The sequence below is a fragment of the Rhinichthys klamathensis genome, unplaced genomic scaffold (assembly GCF_029890125.1).
Source record: "Rhinichthys klamathensis goyatoka isolate OS25496 unplaced genomic scaffold, OSU_Roscu_1.1 h1tg000281l_1, whole genome shotgun sequence".
Classification (NCBI taxonomy): Eukaryota; Metazoa; Chordata; class Actinopteri; order Cypriniformes; family Leuciscidae; genus Rhinichthys; species Rhinichthys klamathensis.
In genome coordinates, this window is record NW_026606800.1 from 1,237,981 (window position 1) to 1,250,059 (window position 12,079).

At 39.8% G+C, this 12,079-nt stretch overlaps 1 protein-coding gene across 1 annotated transcript; it reads right to left on the reverse strand.

Moving 5' to 3' along the window:
- Positions 1 to 6,561: 6,561 nt before the first annotated feature.
- bmp2b (bone morphogenetic protein 2b) lies at positions 6,562 to 11,673 on the reverse strand. Its single transcript, XM_056269439.1, has 3 exons — positions 11,299 to 11,673; positions 9,746 to 10,119; positions 6,562 to 7,807 (listed from the first exon to the last, which is right to left on the reverse strand). Exons 2-3 carry the CDS (start codon positions 10,104 to 10,106, stop codon positions 6,933 to 6,935), a joined length of 1,236 nt encoding a protein of 411 aa, XP_056125414.1. The 5' UTR covers positions 10,107 to 10,119; positions 11,299 to 11,673; the 3' UTR covers positions 6,562 to 6,932.
- Positions 11,674 to 12,079: the final 406 nt, after the last annotated feature.

The following is a 12,079-nucleotide window of genomic DNA, read 5'->3' on the forward strand; positions in this document are numbered from 1 at the left end:
TCCGTCAAGCTTTAGCATTTGCAGGTGAACTATTAATGTGTTTCTGATTTGTAAGCACATCAAATGTTTTCAATCATTCGCTGGTTTTTCTCCGGGTCACGTCCTTACATTCCATTTCAGATACAAGGTGCCTGTTGTTTGGCGCGGTGTGCAATTTTTCTTTCCAAGGTGCCTCAGACGTATTAAGAATTGTAAGAAAAAGAGAGTCCCGGGTCACATTTCACCCTAAAATCAGAGAAAAAACTGTGTAATTTGTTTATTTTAATAATAGTAAACATTTAGCCTGGGAAAACCCAGGCAACTTCCAGCAAATTTAGATTTGCTCTGAAAGTTAGTCTGGCAAAGAGCTCATTCAAGCCTATTTCCAATCCGTCGAAATCGAGGCTCCAATCAGAAACGTTGGGGCGGGCTTTACACGATGACAACAGCGCTGGGATTTTGAAGCAGATTTTGTAGCCTACATTACAGAGATGGATGCCGCCGTCGAACATCACTCGTTCGAATCAGCTATCGCGTCTGTTTTAAGCGATTTCTTTTTGTTAAAAACCGAGCAAAGAACAACACCGCTCTGCATACGTCATCTCCTTCATCGCTCTGATTGGGTTTAGGTCTATCCGCGACGTCCGTTGGTGACGCCCCTCTGGAAATGATTTTGTCTATGACGCTTTGCCAGACCATAACTCAGTTACAACTGAGAATGGTCTGGTTTTAACCAGGCTAGTAAACATTATTTTGTCCAGACAGTTTGTGCGTTCTTCAGTATTGATTTTCCCCTTAATTAGAGAGAAATAGTTATTTTTTGCTTTCTATATTCTTTAATTATTTTGCACATACATTAATGCTCAAAAGTTTTTTTTTAAAGCAGTATGCTCACCAAACTTGCATTTATTGGATCAGAAATGCTGTGCTGATTTGGTGCTCGAGAAAGATTTATTATCAATGTAAAAAATAAAAATAAAAGTTGTGCTTCTTAAAATTTTGGTGGGAGTTGATATCTTCCAGGATTCTTTGATGAATTTATTTGAAATAGAATTATTTTTGTAACAATGTCAAAATCTTTACTGTCACTTTTGATCAATTTAATACATCCTTTCTGAGTAAAGGTATTCATTTCTTTTAAAAAAATCATGACAGTGTGTATATACATAACAGAAATAGATATTTATAGAAATATAAAAAATATAGCCTTTTTCTTATAAGAAAATACTTTTTATATTTTTATTTATTATAAATACAATGTATATGTGTATTCAAAAAAAATTTGTTATATCTTTCTTATATCTTTCTTTTTTCCTCTTGATTTCGGGATGAAATGACCTGGAAGTATCTTCGTGAGATTCACTTGAACGTGTCCATTAGTTGAGCCATCCAAACAGGACCTTACCTAAGTGCATGCATCACCAGAATTCTTGTAAAGATAGAGAACAGATAGACCACCAACTGCGTTTAGCGCTGCGCTGCAGCTGCCCTTCAGAAACAAACACCCCAAATATCTCCTTTGACCATCTGTTTACATGCTTGCTCACTAGAGTGTTCCAAACTGAAACATCCTCCACGCAAAGCTTTTATGAGAAACATCAAAATGCTTTCATACACCAAGTCACTGTACTGCCATGGTTACCATCAGCCAATAAATGTCAAGAAAAATGACCAAAGTTTACTACACAGAGTCTCTGGGGAACATGAGCGATGTGGTTTACTGTGAGGGGAAAGAGGCCTGCGTCCCAACAACAAATAGTTGAAGGTATGAGTCGTAGTGCGCTGGCACTGAATCAGAGCAAACAGTGGATCTGACATGAGGCCACGAGAGGGTTCTGACTCACTCGGTCTGAGGCACCTGCTCTGTGGGTGTGTTTGTGTGTGTTCATGTGTTTGCTTGTGGGTTTGTGTTGGTGCAAAAAAAAATGGCTGGACTCTACTGGGTGGATGCCTTGGTGATTAGTGTGCACAACAAAGGGTGCATGGGTTCGGGGACATACAAAAACAATTTTTAGAAACAATTTAAGTGCATTCTAAGACACAAACACATATTTGTGCATTTGATTTTCCTGCCACACTGTAAACACCATTTTCTTTCCCGAAGTTGTAAATAAAACAAAGGCTATTTGAGTATATTTTACATGGAAGTACACTTTTAGTCTTTCTACTTCAAAATTTCAAAATTCAGTGTTACTTGCCGTTTCTTTGTTATTATTTGTGAAATTTGCTAACAATTTCTGAGTGCAAAATCTACACCATTTTTTTCAGTGTAGGCAAAAAATACTTATATTATATATAATACTTATTTCTGCTTCTTGTTTAATTTACCTAATTCAAATTAGTTAATGCAACACAAATCTTGAACAATTACTTATTTACAGGTGAAACTCGAAAAATTAGAATATGGTGCAAAAGTTCATTTATTTCAGTAATTCAACTTAAAAGGTGAAACTAATATATTATATAGACTCATTTCATGCAAAGTGAGATATTTCAAGCCTTTATTTGTTATAATTTTGATGATTATGGCTTACAGATATGAAAACCTTTTCACAATATTCTAATTTTGAATTTGGGGTTTTCATAAGCTGTAATCCATAATCATCAAAATTATAACAAATAAAGGCTTGAAATATCTCATTTTGCATGTAATGAGTCTATGTAATATATTAGTTTCACCTTTTAAGTTGAATTACTGTAATAAATGAACTTTTGCACCATATTCTAATTTTTCTTTTATTTCATTTGAGTCTAATTGTTTGGGGACTTCAGTTTTGACTTGAGACTACATGGTTCAGAGTATCGTAATTTCTGTGTTACAAATTTTCAAATAATCACAGAAATACTGAGATAAAATTTTGTATTAACAACCGTTGGTTTACATTTTTGAATACATTTTTTAAACCCATTAGTTGGGTTTGTCCATATTTGACCCAAACATGTGTTGAAACAACCCAGAATATATTAGTGTAGAGTAAGGGGTTTGTTCATTTCCCTAACCCTAAGTATGAGCAATAAAAATGATGCTCGCCTTAGCAAACACCACTGACTATAAAAAAAAATGTCAAGGGTTTCTGAGGGAAAATACAGGTAGCAACAAGATTTTCCAGTGACATTTCTGGTCAGCTTAACCAAAGCAAGAAAAGCCTTGGCTCTTTGCACCCACGGCCTGTAGCAATGAATCCATCTCAAAGATTTTAGTTAACCGGTTGATGTGCAAATAATCTGCTTTTCCAGGAGCCGAAGTGGAAAAAGCACAAACAAACAGAAGACTTCATAAATACAACTGAGTCATTTCCCAACATTTAGCTGGCCTGGCCTTCATATACAGACATAGGGCCTCTATTCTGTCTCGTTTTTCCAAAAAAACGGACCCTCTCCCACACGTACACACACACGCGCGCACAATAAAATCTAATAATGTAATAGAATAATGTGTTCTTTACAGGGACGTAAGAATTAGACCCATCATTTCTGGGTTTGTCGGTCACTCTGGAAAAGTCATTTCTGTGTGTTTCTTTCCTCTTCCAGCAACATGTGGATGCGTGGCTTTTTGATGTGTTTTGAGCTAGTCCACAGACGCTCCGTTTCCAAGTGTGCTGGACGTCATCATATGGACGCTTCACAGAAAGGCGTAGTGAACCTTCTCTCAAATTAGCGTGCCGCTGTGGGATAACAAAGGCCTTCCGATCCGCCACAGACCCTGTCCGAACTTCAGCGTCCCTCTGGCACGGGGCCAGCAGTCATATTCCAGCTCGGTCGGGTTCCCCTCATCAAAGGTACACGCTGCATAGTTTCCAAACGCCGACCGCCAGAAATCTGGAAATCGGATTCTGATGTTGCATGAATCTGGTCAGAGGAACTACAGATACTTTCGGTGTGGTTTGCACTAAGTGAGACGAATCAAATTACTGTTCCTTGCCAAACTGAATCCCTCCCAACCAGTGCCCAGACTGATGCTCGCAAAGCCATATGGTTGTATTTCCCAACCTTTTTTGATGCTTTAAAAAGAAAACTGGCCGAACGAACTGTTCTATTCACTAAGGTGCATCTTCAGTCAATATATCATTGTAAAGTGTCACTGAGAGTTCATACTGCAATTTTTAAGGCAGATTGTCATTTTTAGACATGAATGAGTTATGGCCCTGTTTACACCTGGTATTAAGATCGGATCACAAGTAGACGAGGGAGACACATTCCCGTTTACACCTGGTGTTTTAATCTGTCTCTTTTGTCCACTTTCAACCACTTCTGTCCTGATTTCTTCGAGGGGAGGGTCTATAGGCGGTAAATGTATGAGCTTTTTCAGATCTTTCGATCTAATGGACGAAATAAGCTCACGTAATTTACATATGAACACAAAAGGAGACAACGGAAAAACACACGGAGAGCCCCAGCTTTTGTTTCTGCTCTGACAGCCACTACTAGACCACGCTGAACGCTGTGAGTGTGTGTTAGAAATCAGGAATGGTGAGAGAACATTGTCCTTAGTACGTTTTTGGTCTTCAAACCAACCTTGGGTCTTCAGCCGACAAAGTTTAAATCCCGTCTGCTAGCGCGCTTCTCATAATGTTTACACGTTAAGTCAGTAGGCGTCTTCTGTGGCTGTTGAAACGCATTCGACCACATGAGCGTTTACACTACGAAAGCAATCCAGTCAAAAACGTTTTCAAATGGCTGAAAGTGCATAAGCTCAAACTATTTTAGACCCCGTTTACAGCTGTATTTAGCGTCGTCCACTTGCCATCCGATCGACCAAAACACATCTTAATATCAGGTGTAAACAGAGCCTGAAAACAATGGAGTATAACATCAGTAGTAGTTTCAGTGTGTTCTGTACAACTTCAATGCAAATGGTGACCATCCAGTGACCAGGGTCATTCATGCAGTGCAGTACCTTTGAAACTTAAAATGTATGCAATGGTTCATAAATATATATAATTGTTTCATTTATTGTTAGTTTCTATTTTTATTTTATATTTTATCTAATCTATTAGGACAATTAATGCAGACAAATTACTGAATAGACCCAGCTGAGGCACGTCTATGTGAAACCAAAGTATAGTATGCCACTGATATAGTTGTTTGGCCAATCCAACGACTGAAATGTTTTATGGCTCTCTGCAGTGACCCTGACCCTGCTTTAGTTTTCCCCTGATCTCTTGGGTAGTAAGAAGTCAAAGGGTCGGAGCTTGTAGGCTGACAGAACAGGAGGGACGTTGGGAAATGCACGTTAAATGTGAAACATGGCAGGGTAGTTGTATTGCCATACAACTCAATTAAAGCTTTATGGACTCTTTAAAGACAAACCATTAAATCTAACACTCCCTGAGAATGTTTCCCCACTCTAAGAGCGCTCTGGATGGAGGAAGTCAGCTTTTACCATTGCATGAAATGTAATTTTCATTAAAAAGCATTCATTCTGGGTAAAAAAAAAAGGAAGGAAAACAGTTCCTTCTGGGGCTGAATGAATATCTGGTGAATAGAAACCACAAAGGCTGTTGAGTTTTTCCATACCAGACCTGCGGTTTGGTCTATACAATGACAAACTAACGTAGCAAGAAATAGAACACTTTTGGATAAACTTCAGATTGGAAAAAAAAGTAGCCAAACACACATAATTATCCTAAAATCAAAGCTGCTCAACCCTCAGTGGGCTTTAGGGTCATTGTGATTTATTATTCCAATGTTTGCAATGTTTCTGCATGAATATTTGAGTTTAGATGAGATGTAAATCATGCCTAGAGTACCAGTGCAGTAGTTTCCAAGAAACTTGACACACATCTTATCTTCTGATGTGTTCCAGATTAATCCATTGTTGGACAAATCCAATGGATGTGATCTATTTAGATGCTTTCTTTGTTGATATACTTTTAAATGTTGCTACTTGACAGAGCCAAAAAATAAAATAAAATGCTACTAATACGACCATGTATCCTTGAAAAACATGCATTTCTTTTTCTGTGTCTTTTGAGATTATGCAGTGGCTTCCCAGTTTAGAAACACAGTTTTGGACAGTATGCTTCTTTTGTCATAAATGCATTAGAGTAACTTGTAATTGTAATTAAAAACCAGCAATAAGGATTTTTTTCGATGACATCATAATGGTGAATTATACACATCACAGCAGCAGTGATGTCTGAATCTGATTGCTGGAATAAACTCGGCTTGGGTTTCTTTTTGAAGATTACACACCATTAGAGCTAGCTGATTGATAGCTATTTTAACATTTAGTACACAACAAACCAAAATTTCGAGATGCTTTTTCTGTTTTGAATTCATTATTTTTTCATAGTTTGCGTTGTCCCTTATTAATGGAAATTATTTCCTGTATTAAAAAAGTATTTATGCTGATATTGTCCAAAACCCAACTTTTCCTATGGTATTTTCAAGCTTTTGGAGGGCTCTTTACATGACATGCTGGTTTCTGGCTTGTATCGGATTCTTACTCAAATCAGATTATCACCTTTTGAATTGTTTGCATAAAGAAAATGTCAGAATTCCAGTATTGCATAAAGTAACCACATGCCATGTGGGTCTATGCAACAGCATATTTGTTATATCATGACTTTTAAAGAGAACTTCATCATCCATGGTTTATTTTTTGGTTTCAAATAATGTATTCCCAGATGCACACTGAATGAAGATCATATATATTTTTTTCATGATAAATACACATCATTTACAAATAAAGTGGTTATGCAATAAATACATCATAAAAATCTGAGCATTATACTTCATGTGCAATTGCACTCATTTTAAAATGTACATGGGACAGAAAACATCTTCAAAGTCACTGGAAAAAGCAAGCACTCTCATTAAAATATTTATTTTCCCATTTTTTTTTCAGTCAACATAAATATATTCATATATATTTCTTTTCTTCCTCCAAAATAGCTCTTTGAATGTTCTTTTGTATAAATAAAAGTCTTCATTGGGGGGATATGTAGTTCTCATCGGCACCCACAGCCCTCCACCACCATGTCCTGATAGTTTTTAAGAATGACTTTCTCGTACTCGTCCAGGTACAGCAGCGATATGGGGCTGAGCTCTGTTGGGACGCAGCAGGCTCTGGGAATGTTGGAATTGACCGAGTTCACCAGCGTCTGGACGATGGCGTGATTGGTGGAGTTCAGGTGGTCCGACAGCGGGAAGGGACACTCGCCATGGCAGTAGAAAGCGTGGTACCCCGGCGGCGCCACGATCCACTCATTCCAGCCCACGTCGCTGAAGTCCACGTAAAGAGCGTGTCTCCTGCAGTTTGTGCGCTGGTGCTGCTTCCTGCGCTGCTTCGGCCCCCGCCGTGTCTGCCGCTTCTCTCGGTTCGAATGCAGGACAGCCGAGCCTTGCCCGTCGTGGCTGTAGGTCACCAGAAGCGGTCGGGCTTGCGCCCACGAGTCCTCGTCCGTGTGAAGGGATCGGCTGACCCTCACGTGCCTCCTCCGGTTCCTCTCGGCCTCCTCAGATCCTTCCGGCTTCTCAGGATGGAGCACTTCCACCAGGAGCCCGTGGTTGTGCTGGGATTCACGGGCCCAGCGAGCCACGGCCGAGCCCACGTCGAAGCTCTCCCAGCGCGTGTGAGAGTCCTGCACCAATCGGGTGTCGAGAAGTCTGGTAAGAGGCTCTTTGGAGGGGGCCAGCGCTGGCCTAAACACCTCGTAAATGTTAATTCGGTGGAAGCCACCTGCGCCGGCGTCACCGAGAACCTGGTCCCTGAAAACACGCAGCTCAGCGGCCGTGATGAGCTCCTCGACGGGAACGGAGGTAATGTTGAAGAAAAACTGCTGTGTTGTTTTTCCTCTCAGGCTGGACAGTGCCTCAAAAGCCTCTGGAACGACAGAAGAAAGAGTGTCAACAAATTAAGAACACTGTTCGATGTGAACTATACACTTCTTCAGGCTGAAACCTGACATTTTCACTTTGGCTTTGGATTTTCCACTCATAATTTCTTGTCTGGCCTGAGCGAGAGATTATACAGTAGAACCAGGTGTTAAAATGAAAGACTAGCTGCGAGCGCGAGGCTGTTTGTGTGGCTGTAGAGTGACAACATTCTCTTGTTTCCAGGTCTTTATCGAATAAAGGTTGCAATCAGCAAAGGAACAGCTACTCCTACGACAGAATGCCCTAAAATAAAACGCTCTTAGACCAAAGAGCTCACTTAATCTCTTTTGAAAAGAGACGTTTTGGAAATTCCATTCCCAATAATCCAACCTATCTGCTTCATAATCACAAAGAGCCTACAGAAGATAAGCACGCTTTATTTGATGTGGGAAAGCCCAGCTCTTTCTTTCCCTCGTTCTGTCTGTCTTTCCTCACCTTTTCCTTTTTCTCCCAGTCAATCCGTCTTGAGGGGGAGTGACTGCGAACATGTCGGGGCTTGTCGAAAGCAGTTAGCCACAGTTATGAGTGTATTGACATTCCTAATTTTTGTTTGTATGTTATGCCAAAACAGCAAATCGTACATTTAAGACGGCTACCTTCAAAACTGACTAAGAATCTCTCAAAAGGACTGACGTCAAATAAAAGCTATTTCAGCAGCTCCGTATTGGACGAAATGTTAAAAGAATGACATAATATTGGATTTGATCAAATTCCTGTTAGGTCCTAAACCACCGAGTTCACCATATTAAGACAATGACAAAAGCCTGAGGCAAAGGAGGTGCCCAATTACTGCTGAGTGCATGAGAAAAAGTCTCATTTGGAGTAAACAGGGAAGAAACTTAATGCAAGTGCTTAAATAGTTTGTTTCGATGTAAGCACACAAAAAGCATCCTTGTTTGCAGTGTGTCAGCTCAACCACTGGATGTCATCCATCCGAATTTGTGCCATTTTACAGCCTGTAATGACTCTCGTATGGATCCCTCCCCCTCTCTTTACCACAGTACAGCAAGTTAGCGTGATTTTTCCTGTGTTGCCATGAAATTAAAGTGAAAAGTTTCTAAACTGTGTGCTACAGTTTATGTTGACCCCTTAACAGACTCCAGAAAGAAGCCTTCCATGAACATGGCTCAAATCTTACAGAGCAAGAGAGGGCATGTTTCTCGAGTGTTTAAATCAGATAACACACCTAAAAGAGACTTAATTGACATGCCACCTGATCATACTCGGGTTGATTTCATTATATAAAAAAAAACAGATTCTGTTACTAGTGAATTTAAATCTGACCATTCAACAAGGCCACCCACAATCTCCCGACTGGCTCAAGCAGTTAGGCTAGAATTACTCGGGCATGTGATAAAGAGTTGAGCAAAGCTAAAAACACACGCACACAATATCTGTATGAAAGGTAGTGCAAAAACAACCTCCCCGCCCCATTGATGGCTCAAAAACATCAATGTCAGAACTTGATGGAGAACAGCAAAACTAACAGCCTATGCGCAAATACCATCCTGGATTTCCTCATATGGCTTGTTACTGTAATCTGTGTGGATTCTTGGAAAATAACTAGTGCATGAACTCCACACCTTGTCTGGAAAACTACTCTAAGTGCACTCAAACACTATCAATTATTTGCAGTAAAGTCACCATTAGGATGCAATTTTTTGCTTCTTTAATAATAGTGAGAGATGTTTATGGAATGTCAATAGTTTCCAAATGCTTGCATCACATCATTCCTTAGAATTGTAGAATGTTATGGGAATAAACAAACGCTCTTTTAAGCCTCAAACTTCAAAATTTGTATATAAAATAACCTTGAAACCTAAATTAGACTGAACACACACAAAAACAAACAAAAAAACATTCAAAATCAAAAATTAGGCCTCACCTTCGTGATGAAAACTTCGTATTGTGTTTGCTCTGCTGGCTGCCCGTTCCACATGCTTTCCCATAGTGCTCCTCGGGCGCCGGATGTTCGGGTCATCGTTTTCAGAGTGCATATTATATAAGTCCAGCATATACTGAGGGACCACCGCTGATTTGCTTGGCGTGGGTCTTCTCTTCAGTCCAAACATATTGAGCAGCCGTAGCTCGAACTCGTTCAGGAAGTTTATATCTGATCGCTCCGGTGTGTGTCTCCCAGAATCACTGTATTTCCGTCGGTCGATCTCGGGAATGAGTCCAGCGGCACCTCCAAGCAACACCTGACCGAGCAACAGCACCGTGAGAGCGCGGACCACAGCGACCATGATCAGTCAGTTCCTGTGAAGAGAGAATACAGATTAGTCCTTCTATCAAATTGGCAAATGAGCTTATTTGAAATAAGTGGGGGGGGGGATGGTTCTTCTTACCATCAATAAACCAAGTTCATTATAAAAAAAATAAAAAAAGTTTTACCGCACTATCATAGGGGAAACTTTTTTAGTTCCACAAAGAACTTTTAGAAAGTCCTCATGCACTGCAGCTTTAAAAAAACAAAAACCCAACACACTGATCTCAAGATACCTGTACAGTAATAAAAACTGTCCTCAAGTCCAAACTGTATTCAAAGAACCATTAAATAACTTTGTTTTAAAGAGTATTCATTCAGTATGTTTCTGATAACTACAGCCCCCCTGGAGCAATCTGGTGTTAAGTGCCTTGCTCAATGGCACAATGGTTTATAGATCACCCATAGATAGGTTCAAACCTTGAATCACTCATAGAAGTCTACAATTTGTTTGGTTATTATGGAATACCTGTTCCTTTAAGTCCTAAAAACACTTTTGACTACCAGCCCAGAGCTTCAACTACTTTATTGCATGGAAAAGATCCCTAGCCACATTCAACCTGTGGCTGCCTCAAACCACAGCCATATCTAGATCTTTTGGAGATGTCTGTGAGGCGATGAACACACACACGCACATAAAGATTAAGAATAATATCCCTGCCGCAGGCTATAATAAGAGATTGATCTACAGTGAAAGCAGGAGACTCCAAAGAGGATGTCAGACAAATGGGATGAAACAGGAAAGAGTGAATCAAAAGGAATCGAAAGAAGGGAGAGACATGAAGACAGCAGACATGGAGTCTGCAATTAAAGGGAGATAAGAGAGCAGTGTCTGGGTGGGGGTCTGCCTTTAGATCATGAAAGGAAAGTCTTCAAAAGGACTGAATGTCTAGCAAAAGACCAGGCAAAAGAGAGGCAGAGTTGTGAGGCTACAGGTGGTAGATCTTACGCAAAAACAACTCAAGCAACAAAGACGACAAAGAGATCTGATGATAAGGAACCAGAGAAGTGTTTTCTTTTATTTGCGCAGAACTCCTGACCTTGCACACTACACGTATCCACTTAAATAAGGTGATATACATTGCATTATGTTATATAAATGTCAGCATTGGTTTTAATACACTCGCGCTGTTTGCATAACCTAATATCAAACAAATAATTTGTAGCGTTACCGAAGGAGGAAGCGCTGTGGCCGGTCTGCGTTCCCGTCGTCTTTTAAGTTCCTCATGAATTCGTGTTTTAATCCACAAGCAATTTTTTTTATCCCACGACAGAGAGTCGCCGCAACTCAGGTCGCCTCTTCTTGTCCATACTTGTGCAGCACTTTAAACTAGACTGTTAAACTCTAAGAGCGCGAGCGCTTAGGTCAAATAAAGCAGCAATCCCAAAAGTGACAGCGCGAGATCGCAGAATCTTGGATTTGTCATTTTTTTTGTTTTGAAGGAAAAAAAACTGATCAGCAGAAGTTTTTGGAGACTGCTTGGAGATCCATCTCTGCGTGCACCACGCGCCGCGTCTGTGCCATTGATTGGAGCGCTTCGCTCCGCGAGCGCGAGGCTTTTTGTTGTCTGGTGATGTCACAATGACTGTCATCATTAAAGTCCATTGAAATGCGTCGCGTTCTCTCCATTCAAACGTTTGAACATGCCCACAGTGTGCGTGATGATTGATAGAATGTGTCATTGCACATATCCTATGTGTTCTACACTGTAAACATGTTAGTAATTTTACCGGGAAAAGATTTACCATACTAAATACGGTTAAAAATAATATTAGATTTTAAAATAGGGGGTTTCCAACTTTAAACTCTCCAAAATATGATTACTATAATAGAAAGGACTCTGTATTTTCATATAAAGAGCCATTTACAATCTGCAAATATAGGAAAAATTTGTTTTAAAAAAACAACAAATAAATAATTTACTTTTATTTTTTTTTATTACAATATAAAAC

What these genes read in the sequence shown, in the direction of transcription:
- bmp2b (XM_056269439.1), bottom strand. Translation starts at nt 10,106, where the DNA reads ATGGTCGCTGTGGTCCGCGCTCTCACGGTGCTGTTGCTCGGTCAGGTG. An exon ending in ACGAAGTTTTCATCACGAAG is followed by an intron (nt 7,808 to 9,745) that starts GTGAGGCCTAAT and finishes CTGTCGTTCCAG; the next exon opens with AGGCTTTTGAGGCACTGTCC.